Below are 24,883 nucleotides of genomic sequence, written 5' to 3' on the forward strand. Positions count from 1 at the left end.
CAGATGTGCCCCACGCCTGCGCCCCACGGCCTGCTCAGTGCCGTTCCCTCACCCCCATACTCTTCCAGCTTCTCCAAAAGCCCGGGTGTTTGGACAATATGTGTCCTTCTGCCCCTCCGGCAGCTCTCAGCCTCACTGGCCCTGCAATAATGTGGGAGCTTTTTAAAAATACCAAACTCAGGGGCGCTTGGTGGCTCAGTCAGTTAAGCGTCCGACTTCGGCTCAGGTCACGATCTCATGGTTCGTGAGTTCGAGCCCCGCGTCGGGCTCTGTGCTGACAGCTCAGAGCCTGGTGGCTGCTTAAGATTCTGTGTCTCCCCCTCTCTCTGCCCCTCTCCTGCTCATACTCGGTCTCTCTCTCTCTCTCTCAATAATAAATAAACATTAAAAAACTAATAAAAGTAAAAATACCAAACCAGACCCCAGCACAGGGACCCAATGTAACTGAGCTGGGTGGGGCCCCGGCCTCAGCTGGTTTCAGGTCCCAGGAGGTCAAGGGTGCAGCCAGCCTCAAAAGCCTTGCCCTAGGCTTTCTCCTGGCATCCACCTGCTGGGAAATCCCAAAGCAGGACCAAGCCCTGTATCCATCCAGACCATCTCCCCTTGGCTGGCTTTCCGGCCATCACCCGAAAGAACAACTCTACCCACCCCCACCTTCCACAAGGTTCTGCTTCAGGCACCTGGTTCTGAGCTGCCTCCCTACCCTTTTTCTCCCTAGGACCATGGTCACTCCAGAGGGACTGAAGTCCTCCCTCGCCCTTGAAGGTTGCTCTCCTCTCTTCCTCTCCATGCCTGCCCCCTGAGCCTCGCCCAGAGGCCGGCCCCCTCTGGGTGCACACCCGCCCAGCACTGCTCTGGCCTCATCTACCTCCCCCTCCTCCCCAGCCTGTCTCAGTCCATCCACGTTCTTCCCTTCTTTGCCTCGTACACGCTACTCTTTCCTTGGTTTAAAAAAAGAAAAAGGCTGAGAGGGAATAGGACAACAGAACCGGGCCACGTGGGTAGGACTTGGAGCCACTCTGGTTCTGAGAATGGAGGAAGGGGCTGCAAACCAAGATGGCCCCAGAAACCAAAAAGGGAAAGGAATTGGATTCTCTCCAGAACCTCTGGGAAGGGATGTGGCCCTGCCCACACCTTGATTTCTGTCCTTTGAGACCTATTTTGACTCTGGGTTCCAAAACTGTAATAAATTTGGGTTGTTTTCAGCCACAACAAACGAACGAACAAAAAAATCCTTCTGTCGACCCCCCTTCCCCGCATCAAGCTGTCATCCTATCTGCTCCTTGCAGATCTGGTGCTCTTCCCGAGCCGAACCCCAGCGCCCAGCTGCCCGCTGGAAGTTTCCTCTGCTGCCCCTGGCACCTCGAGCCCGACTCTGCTCCCTCCACTCTCTCATCACCTCTCGAACAACCCAGTGCGTCTGCTGTCTCCCCGCAGAGCCCTCGCTGTGTGAACGGGGGAGGGGGGAGCACCTCGACTTCACGTCCCGGCCATCGGTGGGAACACGGACCTCACCCCCTCAGCTGAGTAAACCCACAGTCCCTCCCCATTACCCCACTCGTAATTTCACCAATCATTAGGCTTTCCGTGAGTAAATAAATGAAACCCAGATAACTGCTTATATCCATAAGTAATCAAAATGTATTTAGTGCTGTAGCAAATAGTTTGTTTTTCTAATTTTCCTTTAATTAGCAGGGAAAGAATTAAAATCAATTTCTCATCCAGCAGATAAAAAATTAGGCTCTGCTTCTGCCCCTACACAAATCCAAATTTTCATGTACACCAGAAACACAAATTCATAATTGTTCTTTAATATCGTATGTATCCAATATTAAACACATTTCTATGACATTTATCTTATCTCCCTGATCACAGCTTAATAAAATTATAATTACGACCTTTGCAAGTATTATTGCCCGATCCACGTTTAATCGGCATTCTTAGCTTGAAACCTCGACTCTTGCAAGGGGGTGGCTGCATTTCCTCGGCTGACAGGGAGTCTGGACGGCACGCTCTGAGAGGGAGGGCGAGTCTGTCCCTGCTCAGCCTTGTTCCCCAATGCCCAAGGCAGAGGCTCGAAAAACAGTCGTTGAGTGATGAGTCAACACGTGAGGTGTTTGGGCATGTCTTACATTTATTCAATTGGTGCCCGTGAGAATGTGGCTCACGAGGCCCAAAGGGAAGGGGGCAGAGCCCTGTTAGGAAGGAGCTAGAAATTAGGCCAGGTTGAGTTGGCAAACATATCTGCTTTGATCAGAACTGTCCTGATTGGCTAAAGACACTGAGCTCTCCAGTGACTGTGGACGCACAGAGCCGAATACCTCCTTTTAAAGATCCCGAATGTGACAGATGTCAGGCATTGGTTTGCTCAGGCCTGGGTGCCTGTCTGTTCTCAGGGGAACAATCTGATTTCTCCCACGGGGTGTTGTTGAGACTTGCCCGTCCTTTCTGGGGACCGCCATGGCGTGTGCGGAAGGACTGCACACGTCGCTCGTGGCTGACGAGGGTCCTGGGTGCTTTGACCAAGGTTATAAACGGCGGGAGAGTATTTACGACGGCTTCAACGTTTCTCCTTCAGGCCTAAGGAACAGCAATGTGTTCTCGGGCAGGGAAGGCCAGATGCTACCGCGGTCACTTATAATCCCGCGAACAACTATGTGACCCTGGGTCGCGAGCGCACTCGTTCTTTCCCCTGGGAACCAGCTCCACGGCTCCGAGCGACGCGACCAGACCAGCGCCCAGGTGGAGCCGAAACAAAGCTTCTTGGATCTTTCTGACGCTGGCTCCTGTTTGGGCAGGGGGAGGGAAAGAAGGGAAGAAAATGTGATGTGTGCTCTCGTGCCGGTATGGCCCAATTTGGAAACCTGCAGATCTGTTTGATTTCGACTGGGGGAGAGAAGACAGCGTTTGAAGTTATTTTGGTTCTTCTGTGCAGAAATCACACGCTACACCTCACAAATTCGACAATTTCATAGAGCCGTAGTCAAGCGTGTGAGTTACAATTTTATTCATTCCATTTATTCAGTGAGTCAGGCTCTGACAGGGGGTTGATTTGTTGTTTAATATTTGGGGGGGATTATTTTGGTATATTTGCAACGTGTTTACTTAAATACTGGGTGTTAAATGAGATGTTTTCGTTTGTTTTGATAGGTACTTATAAAGGCAACGTACAGCATTTCACACTTACACAGCGCTTTCCGAGTCCTCCGCACGGCACGGGCACTCGAGAATGACTACCCTGTGTGTTTGGGAAGTGCCAGCCTCACTCCGCCCAGAGAAAAGCGGGACTTGAGCCGTGGTGTTAAGCCACCAAGCCCAGAACCGAGCTAAAGGGGCTCGACCCACATCTTGGGCTCCGGGTGTCGCACTAGGACCCAAGATTGTGGGCAGCAGCAAAGAGCCCAGAGGAGGAAATGGATTCTTCTTGCTTGTTTTATGGTCCTCAGGGTGTTACCATAACAGCATGGATTCTTTCATGAACTCAGCGGAACATATGGGAAACCTATACTTAGCTTGTCATTTCAAGCCCTTCCTCCCCCACACACAGCTCCCCCCCCCCCCAGGAGTCCTCAATATGGTACCAGTTCTGTAGATTAAAAAAAAAAAAAAAATGCTCCAATGGGTGAAGCGTCCTTTTGTCTCGGCCCACGGGACAGCGGCGATGTGTCCTGAACTTTGATTCGAGTTGCAGTTGACCGCAAAAATGCCAAGTGGACCCTGTTCCGGGGATGGCTAGCCTATCAGCCACGGCAGGAACAGCCAGCCACCGCATCTGAACCTGGTGCGCAGCCACCAGAACAGGGATGGCTTTGGCCGAAGACGGCGACAAAATGTGCAAAACGAAGAGACGGCACAAGGCAGTCTTTAAAAATAGTCCTAAGTGTCAAAACAGACCAAACGAGAATGTGCTTCTCTGCCTAAAAATAGGCAGTGTTCAAGGGTGGGCTTCAAATAGGAAATCATCTCTCTGCTCTTTTAACTCTGATCTTTAAGGGCCTGAGATCTGATTTGTATAAACGAGAAAGCCAGTCGCTAGGCACATGCTTCCAACATGCACAGTAAGTAACGGAAGCTCGCCGGTGTGGCTCCGGGAGGGATATTAGGCAGCATCGCTCTGAAAGAGTATTGCCAAACCATCAGCTGTTCTTTTAGCATCTAAGTCATTTCTAGGATGGCACGAGTCCAAGTCTCATTCCTTAAGACAGCAGAAATCTATAAACACCTGCATGTGATTGATTAGTAAGTTGGGGTTTCTTTAACTGGCTGTTTATTCCTCTGTTCAAAACAACGCACTAAAACAAAGAACCAACAATGGCAAGTCATTGACATTGTGCCAAGTTATTAGAGACTTTTATTTCGGTAAAGTGGGTTATTGTACTTGGGGAGTTCACCTGAGTCCCTGAGGGCTCCCTTCCATTCAAGTGCTGTGTCCTCTGTTCTTGGTTCACCGGATTGAGACCTTAAGGTGAGGTCGTGGGACAGCGGTATTTACGTTTTATGTAGAAAACAATTAAATGAGAAAAGACTGGGTTTAAGGGCCAGTTCTCTAATTTGTGTTTTTGTCGATGGTAAACATACCCCCCCATTCTTCAATCCCAAAGAGCAGAGGCTGATCTTCCCCCATCGCTGTGTCCCTCCTTCACCCAATCGCAGATATGGTTCCGCAAACCTTTTTCGTGAGTTTGTGAATTTCATCCCTAGCACACTGAGTTTGGGGTAACTCCTGTTGGCGATTGCTGGTGTTTGGGCAGACAGAGGTGAGGCGAGGCAGGAGTGAGGCAAGTGAGGGTTTGTGAGGGCACCTGGGAGTAGGGGTGGGGGGAGAGGAAATGGGAGGAAATTCATCCCACATCAGGCTCCTTGTTGACAGCATGGAGCCTGCTTCGGATTCTCTGTCTCCCTCTCTCTGCTCTTCCCTCACCCCCTCAAACACTTAAAGAAACCCCACAACTTTGTACAGATCTATACTGCTTTCAAAATAAAAATTTTAAGGGGTAATTACACATCCTTTTCAAACACATAAAACAGTTACAAAAACTGACCAATGTGTTAAGCCACAACACTTTCAACCTTTCCGTAAGCAAAAATTATACAGATCTTAATTACTGACCACAACGCAAAAATTAATCAGTTAATAAAATATAGATAGACCATGAAAAATAACAAAAGAATTAACGGAAAAATATAGTCCTTTTTAAAAAGTTTTTATTTATTTATTTTGAGAGAGCATGCTTGTGGTTAAGCAAGCGGGGGAGGGGCAGAGAGAAAGAGAATCCCAAGCAGGCTCAGAGCCTGACTCCGGCCTTGAACTCACGAACTGTGACATCATGATTGGAGCCAGAATCAAGAGTTGAATGCTCAACCAACTGAGCCACCCAGGCACCCCACAGAAAACATACTTCGTACTAATTCTTGGGTGAAAAAAAGAAAATGACAAGCTACTTGAAAATGGATGTGCTTTCGTGCTTTGTCGAAGATTAATTGACCACAGAGTTGTGGGTTCATTTCTGGGTTTTCTATTCTGTTCCATTGATCTGTGTGTCTGAGAGGCAAACCAAGAAACAGACTCTTAACTATAGAGAACAAAGTGGTGGTTACCAGGGGGGAGGCGAGCAGGGGGAATGGTGGAACGGTGTTGGGGACTAAGGACCGCACTTGCTGTGATGAGCACCGGGTGTCGTACAGGAGCGTTGAATCACCACGCTGTACGTCTGAAACCAATATTACCCTGCATATTGACGGGAATGTAAATGAAAACTTTTTTAACAAGGGGGAAACAAGGTAAAAAAATAATAAAAATAAAGTTAACAGTAAGTAGAGGGGCATGATGCGTCTACAAAGTGGCATTGGAAAGAAATTGCCTTGCCTACATTTACAAGACAACAGGAAAGGCTGCAAATAATTGAGTTATGCTTTCACCTGGAGAAGCTAGGAAAAATAAAAATAAGCCCAAGAACAGAATACATAAACAGGAAAGCATAAATTAGTAAGATCAAAAGCAAACAGCAGCAGCGAAAATGTAGATTCGGTAAACAGAGCAAAGACATGTGACCAACATTTAACGTGTCGAAGGACAGGATGTAACTTTAAAGCATTAGAGAGAATAACTACATTAAATACCCAAAATTCAAACATCCATATGAAACAGATGATTTCCTCTACAAACAACAGCAACCAAATTTGGATGGGGACCCCTGGCTGGCTTAGTTGGAGGGGTGGGCAACTCTTGATCTCGGGGTCGTGAGTTTGAGTCCCACGTTGAGTGTGGAGATTACTAAAAACAAATAAATAAGCTTTTTAAAAAAGTGGCCACAATTAGAGAAAAAGAAAAAAAGGCAGAGAAGATACAGACTAATTCTATAAAATACATTGAAAAGATGTTCAAGGATCAGGATCCGGACCTGAAAACTGCACCAGGTCTAGGAGATGTAGTAGGAAATTCTATAGACATTTGCAATTTGTACAAGCAGTGTCAGGGCATAGTAAAAATAGATTTTAAAATCCTTTTAAAAATGGCATATCAAATCCTCAATTTATCAAAAGAATAATACATCATATCAGAAACAACCAACTACAGTTTGTCTCTAGGAATGCTAGAGCGGTTCACCATTAGAAAATCCATGGATATACTTTATTACACTCACAGATTAATATAGAAAATGTATACGATCATCTCAATAGGTGCCAAAACGTCATTTGCTAAAATGTCACCCCATATATTAACGAGAAGAATCATAACAAAGTTGGGGCGCCTGGGTGGTTCAGTTGGTTAAGCATCCAACTCCTCATTTCTGCTCAGGTCATGATATCTCACAGTCGTGAGATCGAGCCCTGCGTGGGGCTCGGCACTGAGCTTGCTCGGGATTCTCTCCCTTCCTCTCTCTCTCAAAATGAATGAATGAATGAATGAATGAATAAACAGACGTTAAAAAAAAAAAAAACTACAACAAGCTCTTAGAATTATTTCATAGTCTCAAAGGAGGTCCTAAGCAAGGCATGAAATCCAGAAGCCATTAAATAGGAGATTCATACATCCTATTACACGAAGATATATGCAGAACTAAAAATATAGTGCATACCACACCTGTGCAAGATGTTAACAATAGGAGAAACCGTGGTAGGTGAGGAAGGGGGGAGAGTGGGTGTATGGGAACTGCATACTTCCCGTCCGATTTTCCTGTAAGCCTAAAACTGCTCAAAGTCTATTAATTAAAAATATATACAGTAACAACGAGGGAATAACCAACAAACTAGATAAAACACTCGCAACACATTTGATACAAAAGCCTCCATATCTTAACACATCAAGAACCAGGGGTGCCTGGGTGGCTCAGGCGGTTAAGTGGCGCGGTCCGTGAGTTCAAGCCCTGCATCATCAGGGCTGCGTGGAGCCTGTTTGGGATTCTCTCTCTCCTCTCTCTGCACCATCCCTGCTTGCTCTCTCTCTCTCTTTCAAAATAGATAAACTTAAAAAAAAAAAGAAATCATACAAATAATTGAAGAATAAGACAAAAGAACCAATAGGAAAACCAGTGAAAGATGCAGAAAAACAGTTCACAGCAAAAGAAACACCAACGGCTTTTCAATAGCCACACACACACAATGAAAGAGATGCAAATCAAAATACAATGCCAGTTGTTTTTTTTTTTTTTTTTTTAGCTAACAAATGGGTAAATATCGAAAAAAAACTTTGGCAGTGCAAGCGTGTGGGAAACAGACACGCTGGAACATAGCCCCTTTAGAAAATTTGATCTTAAGATTTTTTAAATTTTTTTTTTTCAACGTTTTTTGTTTTTTGTTTTTTTTTTTTTTTATTTATTTTTGGGACAGAGAGAGACAGAGCATGAACGGGGAGGGGCAGAGAGAGAGAGGGAGACACAGAATCGGAAACAGGCTCCAGGCTCCGAGCCATCAGCCCAGAGCCTGACGCGGGGCTCGAACTCACGGACCGCGAGATCGTGACCTGGCTGAAGTCGGACGCTTAACCGACTGCGCCACCCAGGCGCCCCGATCTTAAGATTTTTTAAATGTAACGTACACTAAAATTTAAAATCCACGTGTTCTTCGGTTGAACGGGTTTATTTTTATGAATTTTACCACGTAGCAGTGCTTGGAGATGGCTGCAAATATCTACCTATCAAGGTGTTTATAGGAGGCAAAGACAGAAAACTGCATAAATGCCCATCAAAAGATTCCGGGAGCACGACGCACCCGTGTAACGAAATGCCAGGCGGCCGCGCTTAACAAAAGAAGTAGATTTGTAGGTACTGATACTTACTTTGAAACTTCAAAGACACATTCGTAAGTGCAGTTGTTAGTGGAACAGGAGAAACCAAGAGTGGAACGGTGTCTGCCATTGATGTTTGTTAAAGGGTGTGAGAGAGAGAGAGAGAGAGAGAGAGAGAGAGGGGTAGGGGGAGAGGGAGGGGGAGAGGGAGAGGGAGAGGGAGAGGGAGAGGGAGCGGGAGAGAGAGGATCTATACAGGCTGCCTGGAAACATAGGCACATAAAAAAAGTGTCAGTAGGGCTGACACTGGGAGGAAAAATGGGGACTGAAGTCAAGGATATCAGGGAAACCGTATTTCATTGTTTAATTCTCTTTTTCCCATGTACATACTTTACATGGACTTTAAAAAAAATATCTTAGGGGGGAAAAAAACAGGAAATAAAGAATAAGAGATCATTCTGGGTGGCTCCGTCAGTTAAGCGTTGGACTCTCGATTTGGGCTCAGGTCGTGATCTCACCATTCGTGAGATCAAGGCCCGCATCGGGCTCTGTGCTGACCCTGCAGAGCCTGCTTGGGATTCTCTCTCCCTCTCTCTCTCTGCCCTTCCCTCATTCATGGGCATGTGAATGCACTCTCACTCTCTCTCTCTCTCTCTCTCTCTCTCTCTCTCAAAATAAATAATAAACTTAAGAAAAATGAGATGATTCTTAACTAGATAGAGATTATCTATCTAAAACCTACAGCAATAGTCAGACTTCAGAGTGGCACATTAGAAGCAGCCTGGTTAAGTTCAAAATAAGGACTATCTGTGCTAATATTCAAATTGTGCCTGATGCAAAACCAGGGGGCGGGGGAAATGTATAAATGGTAACAATGACATAAATTACCAATTCCACGAGCGATATAATTGTTGCATAGAAAATCCAAGAAAATTAAAAAAAAAAAAAAAAAGGGCGCCTGGGTGGCTCAGTCGGTTAATTGGCCAACTTCGGCTCAGGTCATGATCTCACGGTCTGTGAGTTTGAGCACCGCTTTGGGCTCTGTGGTGACAGCTCAGAGCCTGGAGCCTGCTTTGGATTCTGTGTCTCCCTGTGTCTCTGCCCCTCCTCCCTCACGCTCTGTCTCTCTCTCCTTCAAAAATAAATAAACATCAGAAAAAAAATAAAAAAAAAAAGAAAGTTATAGAGCATTATGGGCTGTATAACAGTTTATGTTCAAAATGTATATGTAGTTATACATTATAAGTGCACAGAATAAAAACAAATGGTTAACTTACTTCTGGGGACAGGACAAGGATTGGAGATGTGATGAAATCAAGGGGGACTTCTGGTTCCTCTGTATGGTTTGAACTTTCAAAAGAAAAATAGAATCATATATTAATTACATCATTTTTAAAACTTCACCCAAAGGTAATGTGGCAATTTTAAAGTTCATTCAAATACATTTTTTGTTCAAAATCCTTTCATTTACAGTGTGTGTATCTTCGCATATCTTTATTTTATAAGGACTTGAATGTTTTTCAACCTTATTAAAAAACAGAAATATTTTCAAGGTGGGGAGTGGTAACATAACAACATAATGACATGATGATAACATAATCTGTAGCTTTTCCAGTTTCTCAACATAAGGACTTTAGTCTCTGTTTATCACTGCAAGAGTCCTTCACCTCCGAGTAAGGCGTATATAGTCTCCAACCTCTAATGTAAATCCTATTTCAGCTAGTGGTGCTGGACCAGAAAACACATGCTTTTAGAATGTCCAGGGCGATACCAATATTACAAAACTCATCCACAATCTTCTGGAAGGATTTAGGGCTCCCGTGAAGAACCAAAATTTGTCAATAGTGAAACTTACTTTGGGATTCTTTTTCAAAAACTCTGTATAGCTTCTCTGAGGAATAAATTTAAAAGAGTTCCATATCTCATTATAATGCTTTGGGAAGCGTCTGAAAATTGGGACCACCACGATTTCTTGACAGACATAAGATATTTGGTTATTTGAAAAGCCATCAAGATAAGATGGGACATAGTCACATGCCCACAGATTGAAATTTCTTGAAACGTGTTGCCTCTTCTCTGGGGAGATCTTCCTACGTCCCAGGCCCTGGAGAAGAATTATAAGAAGATTAGGAGAAAAATATTCAAAGTCAAAGAGTTCTGAAGTCTTTAATAAAACCAGCTACATGATAGCCTATGTCTTAATACACAATATGGCAACCGCTATGAGAGGTATCCTTTGCCAACCTATAAATCAACACCGAAAGCATGCTGGTGGAGTTTCGTTATTGTTCTCGTAACCTTCCACTTCCACCAATGGATTTACTTGCCAAGGGGATTGGTCTTCTAGAGACATAGAGGGCAGAACCAGAGAGACCACAGCTGGAAACAGCCTATTAGCCAGCCTAGACTCCCAGGCACCCCAGTCAGGTTCTCTGCACCCAGGTGGCACCTCAGTGAATCTGCCTCTGGCTGCATCCCAGCATTCAGTGGGGTAGATGGTTCTCACTCCGAGGGAAGCTGAATTCTTTCCCACTCAGGAAGCAACACCCTTGGGGGTCTGCCCACAGGATTCCTCATTAACTCTCAGGACCTCACATGTGAACCTGAGAATTACCCTGTATTCAGAATTGTGCTTTCGATCTGACCCATAATTAGAAGAAAACACTATGCTTCGACAAAAGACTAGAAGGAAATGGACATGAGATTACCCAGACTTTACATTATAGATCGTCCTGGACTCATGATGGAGTGACATCCGATAAACCCACGGGAAGCTGAAAAAAATCACACAAGGACCCTCTGTAGCAAAGTGAGTTTGTTGTTTCATAAGGACCAGTATCATTCAGAGTGACAGCAGGAGACACCCTCAATTTAGGGTAATTTGAAGAGAGTTTAGTAACGGGACTATTTGTGGGGAACCTCACGGGGACAGTGTAGAGGCTCCAGATCCAAGGGGTTTGAGGAGGAATGTAGTCCCCATAGATGTGTCCCTGGTGCTGGGGCAGAGAGAACGGGAGAGGCTGGTTCTAGAGACACGAAGGGAAGACGCTGCCCGAGCACCTTTCTAACAAGGTACTTGCCGACAGTCCAGGAAAAAAAGTGAAGTAAAATAAAAGAAAGAGACAAAATGAATAGGGGAAAGAGGTACAAGGACAGCAACAAGTAAAGCTTGTAATTAAGTCTAACTACTTGCCGGGAATAACAATGGGAGCCCTAATCCTTCCGGAAGATTGTTGAGGTGTCAGTTAAGCATCTGACTCTTGATCTCGGCTCAGGTCATGATCTCACAGTCTGTGAGTTCAAGCCCCACGTCAGCCTCTGGGCTGACGGCACAGAGCCTGCTTGGCATTCTCTCTCACCCTCTCTCTCTCCGCCCCTCCCTGCTCTCTCTCTCTAAAAAATAAAAAAAATAAAAAATGAAAAAATGAAAAAAAAATTTAAACACGTCTAAATACTTGCTGATAATGTAACTATGAAAAATTGAAATATATTGAAACTTCAGGTAAGAATCCACAAAAAGGAAGGAATGGAGGGGGAAGGAAGGGGGGGAGAGAGAAACAAATCTGGAACTGAAATTTGCAGGATTTCAATTTGATAGCTGTGAAACCCAGGAGGTGCCACTTAACATTATCCCATGAAAATGGCACCTCCATGAGTTGGGACAGCACAGTCTGGCCACTAAAGTGAGGAAGGTCAGTACGTTGAAGAACTCGCCACACCCTTGGGGGCTGGGAGTTAGGGGTAACTATAGATATTACATTTTATATTCATAGGGTAATATAATATCAATGTATTTCTTAAACATTTATAGTTAAGGGTAACCACTGGTAGACAATAGAAGCCAGTGAGCAAATAAATTCAATCTAGCTAAGTCAGGAGAGGGACAAATTAAAAGAAACAAGCTGCAAACATGGTAAATAGGAAACAGACAATGAAACAACAGAAATAAAACCCAAAACATAAATTATCACAACAATCTGAATGGATGGAATTCTTATACAAAGAAACAATGACTCTTAGATTTTAAAAAAATGCTCTATTCTATTTATAATTAAAAAAATACAGGGGCGCCTGGGTGGCTCAGTCGGTTAAGCGTCCGACTTCGGCTCAGGTCATGATCTCACGGTTCATGAGTTCGAGCCCCACGTCGGGCTCTGTGCTGACAGCTCGGAGCCTGGAGCCTGCTTGGATTCTGTGTCTCCCTCTCTCTCTGCCCCTCCTCCGCTCTTGCTCTGTCTCTCTCTGTCTTTCAAAAATGAATAAACATAAAAAAACCTTTTTTTAAAAAATACAAATTGACTAAAAAGTAAAAGACAAAGAAATAAACCATAATGTAAGTAATGAATGTGAGCAATAGGAAAGCAATGATGGTTGCTAGGAATTTCCCCAAGGGATACAGGAGTGCTGATGCATAGGGGCACTTGTACCCCAATGTTTGTAGCAGCGCTTTCAACAATAACCAAATTATGGAAAGAGCCTACATGTCCATCGACTGACGAATGGAGAGAGAAGATGTGGTTTATATATACAATGGAATACTGCTTGGCAATGAGAAAGAAGGAAATCTGGCCATTTGTAGCAACGTGGATGGAACTGGAGGGTGTTATGCTAAGTGAAATAAGTCAGGCAGAGAAAGACAGATACCATGTTTTCACTCATAAGTGGATCCCGAGAAACTCAACAGAAGACCAGGGGAGAGAGGAAGGGGAAAAAAAAGTTACAGAGAGGGAAGGAGGCAAACCATAAGAGACTCTTAAATACTGAGAATAAACAGGATTGATGGGGGGTGGGGAAGAAGGGAAACTGAGGATTGATGGGGGGTGGGCATGGAGGAAGGCACCTGTTGGGATGAGCACAGGATGTTGTATGGAAACCAATTTGACAATAAATTATTTAAAAAAAAAAAAAAAAGGAAAGTAATAGTGGCAAAGCTAAAATTGCAATTCAGAATTCATGCCTAAAAACACTAAAGTATGTAAAAGATGCTTCGTATTGATAAATAATAAGAGCCACCAAGAACATAAAATATTCATGAATTATCATGCAGAAAAATATGATATTAAACTATATAAGGTTGAAAGAATTAGATAAGGTTACAAAAATTTAGAAACTCAAGAATAATCTTAGAAGGAAAAATTGACAAATGAAGACAAAAATTAAGAAAAGGTTATGAAGGATTTGAATAACATAATTAATGGCCTTTAATAAAATTAAGAATTTTGCAACCAACTTTGTAAACACCCATGAAATTTTTGTTAAAATCAATCATGTACAAGATAACAAAGATAATCTTTATAATTCAAAATTCATATTCTATAGAACTTATATAAACCATAGAACTAGATATGAGCAACAAAAGATGATCTGAAAAATTCTAGCTACGTAGAAAATTCAAAACATTCTTCTAAATTATTTTTAGAATTAAAAATTAAATCATAGACTATTTGGAAGCAAATAATAATGAAACTCTAGTTTAAAAACATGTTCAGATGTAGCCAAAGCAATAATCTAAGGAAAATTCCTAGTTTTAGTAGGTTTACTAACAAAAACAGTTGCAAGTATATGAATTAAACACGCAACCAAAAAAGATATAAAAGAACAGCAAACTAAGAGTATTTTAGGAGATGTTACGCCAACAGATTTGGAAACAAATACATTTTAGACACATGTCAACAAAATCTACTCAAGAAGAAATAGAAAGTTGGGGAGCACCTGGCCGACTCGGTTGGTGGAGTGTGTGACTTTGACCTCGGGGTTGTGAGTTCAAGCCCCACCTTGGGTGTAAAGATTACTTAAAAATAAAATCTTAACAATGCACCTGGGTGGCTCAGTCGGTTCAGCATTCGACTTTTGATTTTGGCTCAGGTCACGATCTCACAGTCATGAGAGGTTGTGAGATTGAATCAGGGCTTCTCTCCCTCTCCCTCTGCCACTCCCCTACTCAAATGCTCTCTAAATAAATAAATAAATAAACCCTTAAAAATTTTTTAAAAAGAAAAATAGAAAGTTTTAATAGATTAATAATCAATGGAGAAATTAAAAAGGGAAAACAGTACAAAAAAACAAAAACTAAAAACGTTCTCAAACTCAAATAATTTTATGGGCAAATTCTACCTAAACCTCGTTAAACTGAAATTCCACACTTTATATAAACTATCCCAGAATGTAGAGGAAGTTGGAAAGCTTCCAGTGTTTTCTAGGAGACTAACATAGCTCTGATAGAATATATGTGGTACAATCCTGTTTATATCATTAACAACACATACGCTTATATGTGTATGTTTGCATGTGAATTGCAAAAAATTCTCAAATTTTGCCCACCGAACAATTATCTGTGAGTCATCAAGGTAGGATTGTGAGGAGGGAAAGTAAGAGTGCAAATTTTTAAGAAAATTTATTTGATTCTGTATTCTTTGAAAGTTGTAAAGGACATCTGTTACTTTGATAATTTAAAAAATGATGTTAAACATTCCATTTAGAGAGTCAGGCAGAGTGGGTATTCTCGCTCTGTGTTCAACACTCTGCCAGGGAAAACCAGATTTTTTTTTTTTAGGTTAAACCACTTCAATGTAACTTAAAGATGGTAGGCTGGAGGAAAGAGTAATTTCGGGCAAGTTTTTAGCATCACTGTTCTCAGGTTCCTCGTCTCTAAATCGGGGATGATAAGAGTAATTAGCCAGCAGTGTTGTCGTGATGGTTCAATGAGATCGTAGGAGATGCTAGCACAGGGCAAATGCTTTACAAATGGTGGGTATTCTTTTTTTTTTTTAAATGTTTATTTTTGAGAGAGAGAGAGAGAGAGACAGAGGCAGAATGTGAGTAGGGGAGGGTCAGGGCCAGAAGGAGACGCAGAACTAGAAGGGGGCTCCAGGCTCTGAGCTGTCAGCATAGAGCCCGATGTGGGGCTCGAACTCGCAGACCGCTAGATCATGACCTGAGCCGAAGTCAGACGTTTAACCGACTGAGCCACCCAGGCGCCCCATAAATGGTGGGTATTCTTAACGTCGTTGTCGTCGTCATCATCACGGACTTTCAGAGTTGGGAAAGAGTCTCAGAGATCACGTGATCCAACCCTCTACCTCAGCTGTGTTAACCCTCCCCTGCCTCCTTTGACAGCCCCATGGCCACATGAGCACTGCCAATGTGGGTCTTCTAAACTCAGAGGTGCCACAAGAATAAAACACAAACTGGATTTTAAAGACTTCGCTTGGGGAATGTAAAATATCTCATGAGTAATGCTTACATTGATTACGTGTCGAACTGATCATTTGGGGAATTATCGAGTTAAATAAAATACATTAGTAAAATTAATGTCACCTCTTTTTTACTCCACGGGGCTACTAGAACCTTTCCAGTCGCGTGTGCCGCTCACAACATATAGGTTTCCACGGCACGGTGCTGTGTTAACCGCCACTACGTGCTCTCAGACTTTATTTCCTCCGCTGAGGGCAACTCACCCCCTCTAGGGGAAAGACAACTCCAGTTATGGGAAGTCCTTTGTACTTTGTAAGCTCGCCTCCCTCTGACCTGTCCCGGCGGGGCTTGGTTCTATCCACCAGAGACACACATGGGAAACCCCTCTTTCCCGTTACAGACCTTCCCACGAAAGCTCGCGAATGGGGCAGTTCATACTTTGAGAAGTGTGAGGTGCACACATGACCTTGCTCCCGAGTTGGGGAAAGTCGTCTAGCATCACGTGCTAGAGGCGCTCCCAGTTTTGCTAGTACTCTGGAGGGAAATACTCACAGAGTCAAGGTAGCATCCAGAGCTCTGAAAGCTGTAGCGATTGTCGTGTACGGAGAAGGGGAAGTTGTTATCTACCGCTTGCTAGAAGAGATTGGGAAGGAGTTGGAAAAAAGACACATCAGAACCCCAGCGTGCTGGCAGAACCTGCAGACAGAGCTAAACCCATCACCGGAGAGGAGCAGACGGCGCGGGACAGGAGGTCATGGGTGTGCCTGTCAACTCAAGGCTTTAAAAGTCAACCTCATTGGTGACCTTGCGGAAAATCATAAAAATTCTCTTTCCAGACACCCTCTTTGGAGGCAAAGAGGGAAAAGCGTATAAGCTCGTGGAATTGAAAGCTGGAAAGGGACTTTGGAGGCCATCAAGACCAGAGGTCTTCCTCTGACCAATAAGGATCCTGGCCCAGGTTGGCTGCGTGAGTTAGCTAAGGGTGAAGTCCACACTGGCTTCTCCCTGAGGCCACTTCGTGCCCCTGAAGTCGCTGGTGAACTGGCCAGGGAGGCAGAACGTGCATGTTAACGATCTGTGAGCTGTAACCAAAGATGGTGTTTTCCTGTCCACAGAGGAGCCTAACTTGATTGTCTGAGCCAGGAGGCAGTTCCTTCTAGGAAGTATTTGGGGTGTCAGAGTGACCAGGATAGGAGGTGGGATGCTAACGGCATTTAAGGACCCAAAGATGAGGAAAAAGTAGTTCCTTCCGAGGAAGAATTGACGGGCCAGGAATGCCAGTGGGTGCCGCCCCCTTGGAGAGCCACAGGGACGCGTGGCCCGGGCCAGCGCCCGGGACTCACCTTCTCTCGAACCTTGTAGATTGGGGGTAGCCTCCCCTCCACTTGCTGAGACACACGTGGGCTGTGGGGTTCTTTCAACATAGCACTTGTGATGGATTCCGGTGTCTTCTGCGTTAGTCCAATCTGAGGGAACTAGAAAACCAGCACAGGCCGTGATTAAAACCAGACACATCTGAACCTCAAAGCCAAGTATCGGGGCTTCCTCTGTAACGTGATCAAAATGCAATTTGGGTGCTTCTGGTGGGCGAAGGAAATGGCGTAATTTTCGTAATTTGCAAGTATTCTTTCCAAGACCAAAAAATATTGTAATGGCCCAAGGCCATCACTGCGGGCTGTTTCAAGTTACCGGGGCCCGCCCCTGCTGTGCTGGAGCCTGGAAATGTTTCTGTGGCCTGGTGAGGGGGGGTGTGACCTGTGAGCAAAAGCTGATGTGCTCTGAGAAGACAGAAATGGGTTGAGCTCTTTCTTCCTGTCAGGGCGCTCCCCGTACTGGGGCTGAGGACCCAGCCCACATTCACAGGGGTGAGCCCACCTCCCCCGGTAGGAGATGGAGGAGAAACGTAGCTGACTCTGCCCTGAGAAGGCAGAACGGTAGAGGGGAGAGGGAAAAAATAGGGGATAGGATACAAAGCAAAATAGTAATAATAAAGATTATCTGGGGAGGCGGTTGGCATCTCCCTATGAACAGGAAGGAAGGAAATAGGACGGGGCAGAGGGAAGACGTCCCAAGGGAGGCCTTGACCCACCCCACAGAGAGTTCTGGGCGCGTGATGGCCTCTCAGAATCATCCTGAGTTAGGGCGACGGGACTGGCCTTTTCTGCACCCTCATCGATCAGTCACCAGGTGTGGGTTGATCTAGGAAGAGGGGGTGATTTTTGAGGAGGCAGCTCTCTTCAGCCAGGGGTTATCCCTGGGGTCAGAGCACCGAGGCCTTCCAACAAAGGGAGGAAGCAGAATTTGGTGGCTGGGTCATAGACTGTGGATTCAAAGTTCCCGAGTCCAATCCCGGCTCTCTCTCCTATGAGGTCAGGCCTATGCAAGAGACTTCACTTTTCCACGCCCCAGTTTCCTTGTCTGTAAATTGGAATAATAACACTTCTTTGACAGCGTGGGTGCGATTAAAAGAAAGTCCACGCACCAGAGAGTGCTCGATGACTGTTAGCAGGTTGTATCTCTGCTCACAGCTGTCCCCTCCTTGGTCCCCAAACCTACCGCCAGGTCTCAGGCCAGTCCTCCTTGCTTTCTGCTGGATTATAAGGAACTTGACCAACACTGCCATTCTCCCTCATGCCTTCTCACGTCACAGCGTACCTGTATACTCAGGTGGCTCCTGTTCCCTGCCTGTGCAAGTGCGTTCAGTACATGACTGTTTACGTCAAAAGGGGGGGGAGATTACGTCCTACGTGATGTGTACTTGGTGGGGTGTTCTCGGCAGCAATGGGCAGCACTGGGCTAGGTGACACACAGCGGCCAAGTGGCCTTTGAAACACAGTGCTGAGTGGGAAAAAGAAAGAAGCAGAATGAGATCTATAGCCCAACGCCATTTTTTTTTTAATTTTTCTTTTAACGTTTTATTTATTTTTGAGACAGAGAGAGAGACAGAGCATGAACGGGGGAGGGGCAGAGAGAGAGGGAGGCACAGAATCGGAAGCAGGCTCCAGGCTCTGAGCCATCAGCCCCGAGCCCGACGCGGGGCTCGAACTCACGGACCACGAGATCGTGACCTGAGCTGAAGTCGGACGCTTAACCGACTGAGCCACCCAGGCGCCCCTAGCCCAACGCCATTTATGTGAAAAAAATAATCCACGCACGCAAGACCACAATGCCTAACTTACAGAACACATCCGAATCAAAGAACTCTCAGGAAACACTTTGGAATGACTGCACGTGGAGCGAGGAGAGATGGGATGGGGATCACAGCAGTGCCCGGCCAGTGCCCGCCTTGCCAGCCGGGAGCTAGGGCCCGGCCAGCCAGCAGCCAGCACCAAGGCTCTCTGAAGGAGGAGGAATGGAGGAAGGAACCAGGAAGGAGGATGACTCTTTCCCCCTATTATGTTCCACTATTTAAACATTTCATAACTAAATGCACCCATTACATTCTCTTTTTTTCCACAACAAAGATCATCGTATTTGTTTCCGTTTACCGTTGTAACACATACTCATGGTTTAAGAAGATGTGAACATAAAAACATAACGCAATCAAATTCCCCTGAACTCAGTGGTGACCATCTTTTTTTTTTTTAAATGTTTATTTATTTAAATGTTTATTTTTGAGAGAGACAGAGAGACAGAGCACGATCAGGGGAGGGGCAGAGAGAGAGAGACAGAATCTGAAGCAGGCTCCAGGCTCCGAGCTGTCCGCACAGAGCTTGACGCGGGGCTCGAACTCACGAACTGTGAGATCGTGACCTGAGCCGAAGTCGGACGCTTAGCCGACTGAGCCACCCAGGGGCCCCAGATGGTGACCATCCTAGGCATACATCCCCATTACATGCACGTGCAGCCACGGACGTGTAGATGTGTGTGTGTACCTGTGTATAATGTGGCATATCTAGGATCATAGTATACATGCGGTTTCTAAACACCACGAACGCCTCCTTATTGAACAGTCATTTTTGGTGACTTTCTCCCCACCTTTCTGTCACCCCAGATCACAATATTCAATATTCGCGGCTGCACGCTCACAGACGGAGACACGGCCACCTGCAGAGGAGGTTTCCGTCACTCTACAAACATCAGACCGTGTGATATGTACTGTTCTGCCCTTTGCTTTCCCACTTAGCAAGATAGCCTAGACATTTGCCAAAGTCAACCTATAGGCTTCTAACTCCTTCTGTTATGTTTTTTTCATGTCTTAAAACAATTCTTTTTCCAAAGTAAATACAAATAATACAGAGGGCCTCCAGACTCGTAACCTTTCCTTTCTCTCTTCCTCCGGTCTGGCTGTGTCAACATTCCTGTCTGGGCAGCTACGGAAAATCAGGGGTGGGGCTGGGAGGGTGGGAGTTTCTGCAGCATCAGGAACCATCGCTCTCCCCAGCTAAGTGACAACTGATTTGAGTTCATTTGTATTCCGGAAGTCTATGGACTAAATCACTGAGGGGGGGAAAAAAAAAGCGGCTCTAGCATTTTAATTTCACTCTTTTAAAATATATATTGAATGGTGATAACATGATAGCTGTGACATAAACCCTTCTGTTAGATATTGTAACCATGAAATACAGCTTTTTAACTAGTTGGCGGTGAAATTTGTGCTGCATTCAATCACGCAACGATTGCAGTATTAAACAGGAAGGTGAAAGTGTATGGAGAAAGCCTCTCCTACCCGGCAACAGCCACATTTCAACCAGCAAGGTCAACTGCAAAATGACGGTCACCTCTAATGTGGCAATTACTGTCCTCCCAAATGGGCCGCTGCTGACTCAAAGCCAACAATTTCTTTCATTTCCCCGACTTGTCTGCAAGTTACTTTGGGAAGCTTCAGGATCAGCACTATTCTGTTCATGCTCTTGGGTGCTGGCAGCAGAAGGGCCCCACAGCAAGTGCTCAAGTCAGACTTCGGGAGGCAATGCCTCTAGACCCGAAACCGGGCTCTGGGAAGTCGTGGGATCGCAAGAGGAAACGAAACGCTCTCTCTTGCTTTCCCCCATACAGCAGAACCCTGACTTTGTTTGAGGCGACGTATAAAAAATACCTCCCCAAACTCCCCTGCAGCAAGCTCAGCCACGTGACCCAAAGAGACGCTAGCGGGGGACTGCGGGGCGGGGCCCCTGGGATAACTTTGTTTTCCCCCACCAAAGAGACAGACTTAGAGGACAGGTGCCAGGGGTCGTTTTGTTCCTTGACCGTCCCCCCTCATTTACCTGCCTGAGTTGAACAGCCCCACTCCAAGGATAACAGAACAGAGGACCGAAAAAATCCCGATGACCCCCACGGACGTCTGTACCAGCCCTGAGCTGCCTACTTCTGGATTTGTTGTTGCTCGAGAAATACAAACCCTTATTTATAAGGTGACGACGCTGTAGTCAGCTTTTTATGATATCCAGGCAAACACAATCCTCATGGGTGTTGTAGCTGATAGAAAGAAGGGAAGCTAGTCTGAGAAACTTGTATTCTTCTCTTGGAGACTGATTGGTGTTATGTAGTTCACACTCTTTCCCATTTTACTTTGGCTGCCAGGAATCTCAGTGTCAAATCTGATGATATTATATAAATAGCTGTCATGTAGGCCATATGGCCTGTATGTGTTCTGTATTTTCCCGGTCTCAGCCTCTTCTTCTAAAATATATTCAAACTGATTCAGAATTTTTATTTTTTTATACTTTCCTATTTTATTTTGAATATTTTCCATATATTACTGTAAATCTTTGAGGAATGAAGCAGGGTGTATAAGGAGTAAAAAATATATATGTATATGTATATACATTAATATATATAATAGTTACCAAGTAATGAATGGTTACTCTGTTTCCATGAATCCTACTAACCGCTGTATATGAATTGTGTCATTAATCCACACAATAACCCTCTAACCTTGGTGTACACTATGATCCCATGTAACAGACACAGAGACTGATTTAGAAGGACTAAGCACACAGCAGCGACTGCCTAATGGACGTTCACGAGTGTGCTGAGTGTTTTACACACCGGATTTATTTCATTTAGTCCCCCCGAGAACGCTATGAGAGTCCCATTCGACAGGTGAAGGAACCGAGGCTAGGTGAGGCGATTCCTCAAAAGGGATGCCAGGAGAAGCAGCAGAAGCGGGATCTAGACCCAGTTCTGCGAGCTTGGCCACACCCACGTGACCTGAGGAAGGCGAGAGGAGTCCCCATCTTTCTTACCCATCTTCCGTCCTGGTCGAAAGGTGGGTTGAAGCGTCTTCCTCTGACCATTTTCTGCGGGAAGCGGAAGGTGGCTGAGGTTGGCTCCCTTATGTCCCCATTGCCTCGTAAACTCTCTGCATCTGGAAGACGTCCCTCCTCCTGCTCCTGACCTTTGGCCTCTCCTAGAAGGGGAGGTCCAGGGGGACCCACTGTTGCCATAGAATTCCGATGCCCCCATCACAATGGGGGAGGGCTGTGGGTCTTCTAAGCCCTCTGAGGGTTCCTGCACAGGCTACCTGCGGCTGCTCCCCCCAGGCTCCCGGCTGAGGAAGCCCCAATGATGGGTCAGACAAGTGAGGACAACACAGCCTTAAGGAAAAGGCAGGAAGAGCTCGGACAAGGAGAGGCCTGCTGGTCAATGCTTGACGACCAGGTCTCTGGAAGACAGTCCGATTTGTAGTGCTGTTGGCCAATTTCCATGGTGTAAATACTTGTACCGTGATGTTTTAAGCTAACACTGACAAACACGGAGTCGGGAAGAGATGTGCGCACAGGCTCCAGGCCCCCTCCCTGGGTCATAGGATTGATCTCCCAGGCTCCCTCCCTCCCAGGCCAGACTCTGGAAGGAGCTGTGTTGTCCTACCTACATCCACTGCTCCCATCAGTCTGGCGGCCCCTGGCCCACGGTTCCAGCCCCTGCTGTTAACAGCGACCTCTCCCAACCCTTTAGGCCTAGGGGTGGGCAAGGCTTTTGGCTCTCGCCGGGCCTTGTCAGCCCCCGAACCCTGCCCACATCTCTCCAAGGACGCTCTTCGTTAGACTGTCTTCTGTCTTGGAATGGGCCACCTGGTTCCTCCTGGGAGGCAGACCAAGGCCAACACAGGCATTGGCCATCACCTCCACTTACGGAAGGGGAGACCGAGTCTCAGACAAGCAGAGGGACTCCGCACAGTCACACAGCCAATACTGAGCCTGAACTAGACCCCCCCAGGTACTGAGACCAAGTTCAGTGCCAGCAGGAAACAGAGCTCACTTCCTCGACCCTGCCGAATTATTGGGCAGTGCTGATTTGCATAAAACAGGGCCCATCTAAGTGCCTGTCTCTAGGCCACCTTCCCTCTGCCGTGCACGTGACGGGGTGGGAGGTGGGGGGAGAGGGGGCACAAGCCCAGAACGTGCCCCTCTGACACCCCACAACCGAGAGGAAAGCAAGAAGGACAGAGGAAGCCAAAGACTTTGAGCTTAAAAGTGCCATTTCCAACAGGGTATTTTGTGTGCATTCACTTTGTCTCCACCAACAGGGCAGAACAGTTTTTAGAACGGAAATCTCATGTTTAAATATGTTTTGCATCTCCTCTCCAGTTAGTCATTCGCTCTGTTAAACAAGGAATATGATCACTGGCTAAGGTGTGTCCCAATTTCGCCCCTCTGAATGATTGTTCAAGATTCTTAACAAATTTGTCCAAGGAAATCAAAACTGAATAAAGGACACCCGGCCAGGAAAAATAAAATTCAATTTTTCTTCAGCTAGGGTTTCTCGGCCCCAGATGGGGGTCGGGCTGTTCATTGTCGATGTTATTATTTGCAGAGGTTTGAATTACTGGGCTGAACTTGGCGACGCCTCAGTCTGCACACAAGTCTGGAGCACTCAGAGCGCTTGAGTCCCTGGGGCTGAGGTCAACGGAGATTCATGCTTCATCCTGCCTCGTGCTTTGCACACGAGGGGCCCCAGCTTGGAGTGCAGTGGCCCAAGACGGCTCGTTACAGACTGTCCATGAAGACAACGGTGTGAGCTTGTGTCAGAATCTATTCATTCGGTCAACAAATATTTACCCAACACCCACTATAGGCCGGTACTGTTTTCAAACAGTACTAAGGCAATCGCCAAAATTAGTCTTCGTGAATAACGAATCATGACTTTACCAATACCTCCAATGATCAGTACCCCAAATTACTGATGAGCCAAAAATTATTTTCAGTGAACTATCTACATTTGCAGCAAATAGTTTTGCCCCATATACATATTTTTAATGTTTATTTATTTGAAACAGCACGCGTGTGTGCATGCATGCATGGGAGCGAGTGTGGGAGGGCAGAGAGAGGGAGAATCTCAAGCAGACCCCATGCTATCAGCTCAGAGCCCGATGCGGGGCTCGATCTCACCAACTGTGAGACCATGACCTGAGCCAAAATCAAGAGTTGGATGCTTGGGGCGCCTGGGAGGCTCAGTCGGTCGAGCGTCCGACTTCGGCTCAGGTCATGATCTCGCAGTTGACGAGTTCGAGCCCCGCGTCGGGCTGTGTGCTGACAGCTCAGAGCTTGAAGCCTGCTTCGGATTCTGTGTGTCTCTCTCTCTGCCCCTCCCCCGCTCGTGATCTGTCTCTCTCTGTCTCAAAAATAAAATAAACATTAAAAAATTTTTTTTAAAAAAGAGTTGGACGCTTAACCGACTGAGCCACCCAGGCGCCCCACCCCATATATTTTTTTGACTTAGCAGTTGTGTGTACTTTGACTTTTAGACCTTGCACATCTCAAGCGTTAAGGAGTTTATGAAGGATAGATGTGTCTATCTCTTCCATGCGTTTCCAGTGTGGTCTTCCAGCCATTCCTTGTTTACTTAATGATGGGTATCTTTTCTCGGAGAGAAAGCAGTGGGACCATGGGCACCCTGGAGGAACGCTCTCACTCGTGTGTGTGCCCGTGCCCACCTGTGACGCCCCCACAAACACTCAGACCTGCACACACGGGCGTTACCCCATTTGTCATTCCACCAAATGAATGTACCAGCTTCACGTTCACGTTCACGCACCCTGGACAACTTAACCTGCACGTGGAGAAAGCCCATCCGTCTGAGAAATTCTCAGGCATCTGAATTGTAAAACACATTTTATCTATCTGAACTCTTTCTGCAAATAGCAGCCGAATCAAGGTGACTCAGCTGCACTTTTTATTAGGATTCCTAATTCATATGGTACTAATGGAAAGTTTAATGGGTGCACAACAGGTTTGCACACCCTCTTGGAAAGCACTCTGGCACCTGTAACGGGAGCACATTTCTTGTTGTATCTTACGTTGCAAACTGTTTGGAAAGTTAACTCCATCTTTTTCCTTTCCGCTCAAGAAAACAATTCAGTGGATCCAGACAAGTAAGACTAAAGTGAAAGAGAAGAAGCAGGGGCACCTGGGTGGCTCAGCAGGTTAAGCATCTGGCTCTTGATTTCGGCTCAGGTCATGATCCCAGGGTCATGGGATCGAGCCTCATATCGGCCCAGCACGGAGCCTGCTTGGGATT

General features: G+C 45.7%; 1 protein-coding gene across 4 annotated transcripts; it reads right to left on the reverse strand.

Moving 5' to 3' along the window:
• Positions 1-2,114: 2,114 nt before the first annotated feature.
• Positions 2,115-21,786, reverse strand: TEX36 (testis expressed 36). Of its 4 annotated transcripts, XM_007079693.2 has the most exons (6): positions 21,610-21,786; positions 16,765-16,896; positions 15,974-16,054; positions 10,083-10,331; positions 9,505-9,577; positions 2,115-2,786 (listed from the first exon to the last, which is right to left on the reverse strand). In XM_007079693.2, the coding sequence occupies exons 1-5, from the start codon at positions 21,658-21,660 to the stop codon at positions 9,542-9,544; spliced, it is 549 nt and encodes a 182-aa protein (XP_007079755.1). In that variant the 5' UTR covers positions 21,661-21,786; the 3' UTR covers positions 2,115-2,786; positions 9,505-9,541. The 4 variants fall into 4 exon arrangements, with proteins under 4 accessions (XP_007079755.1, XP_015391963.1, XP_007079756.1 ...); XM_015536477.2 differs by lacking the exon at positions 10,083-10,331; XM_007079694.2 differs by lacking the exons at positions 2,115-2,786; positions 9,505-9,577 and adding an exon at positions 15,545-15,689 and having other exon boundaries at positions 10,248-10,331.
• Between the last annotated feature and the right edge of the window lie 3,097 nt (positions 21,787-24,883).

The sequence above is a fragment of the Panthera tigris genome, chromosome D2 (assembly GCF_018350195.1).
Source record: "Panthera tigris isolate Pti1 chromosome D2, P.tigris_Pti1_mat1.1, whole genome shotgun sequence".
NCBI lineage: Eukaryota > Metazoa > Chordata > Mammalia > Carnivora > Felidae > Panthera > Panthera tigris.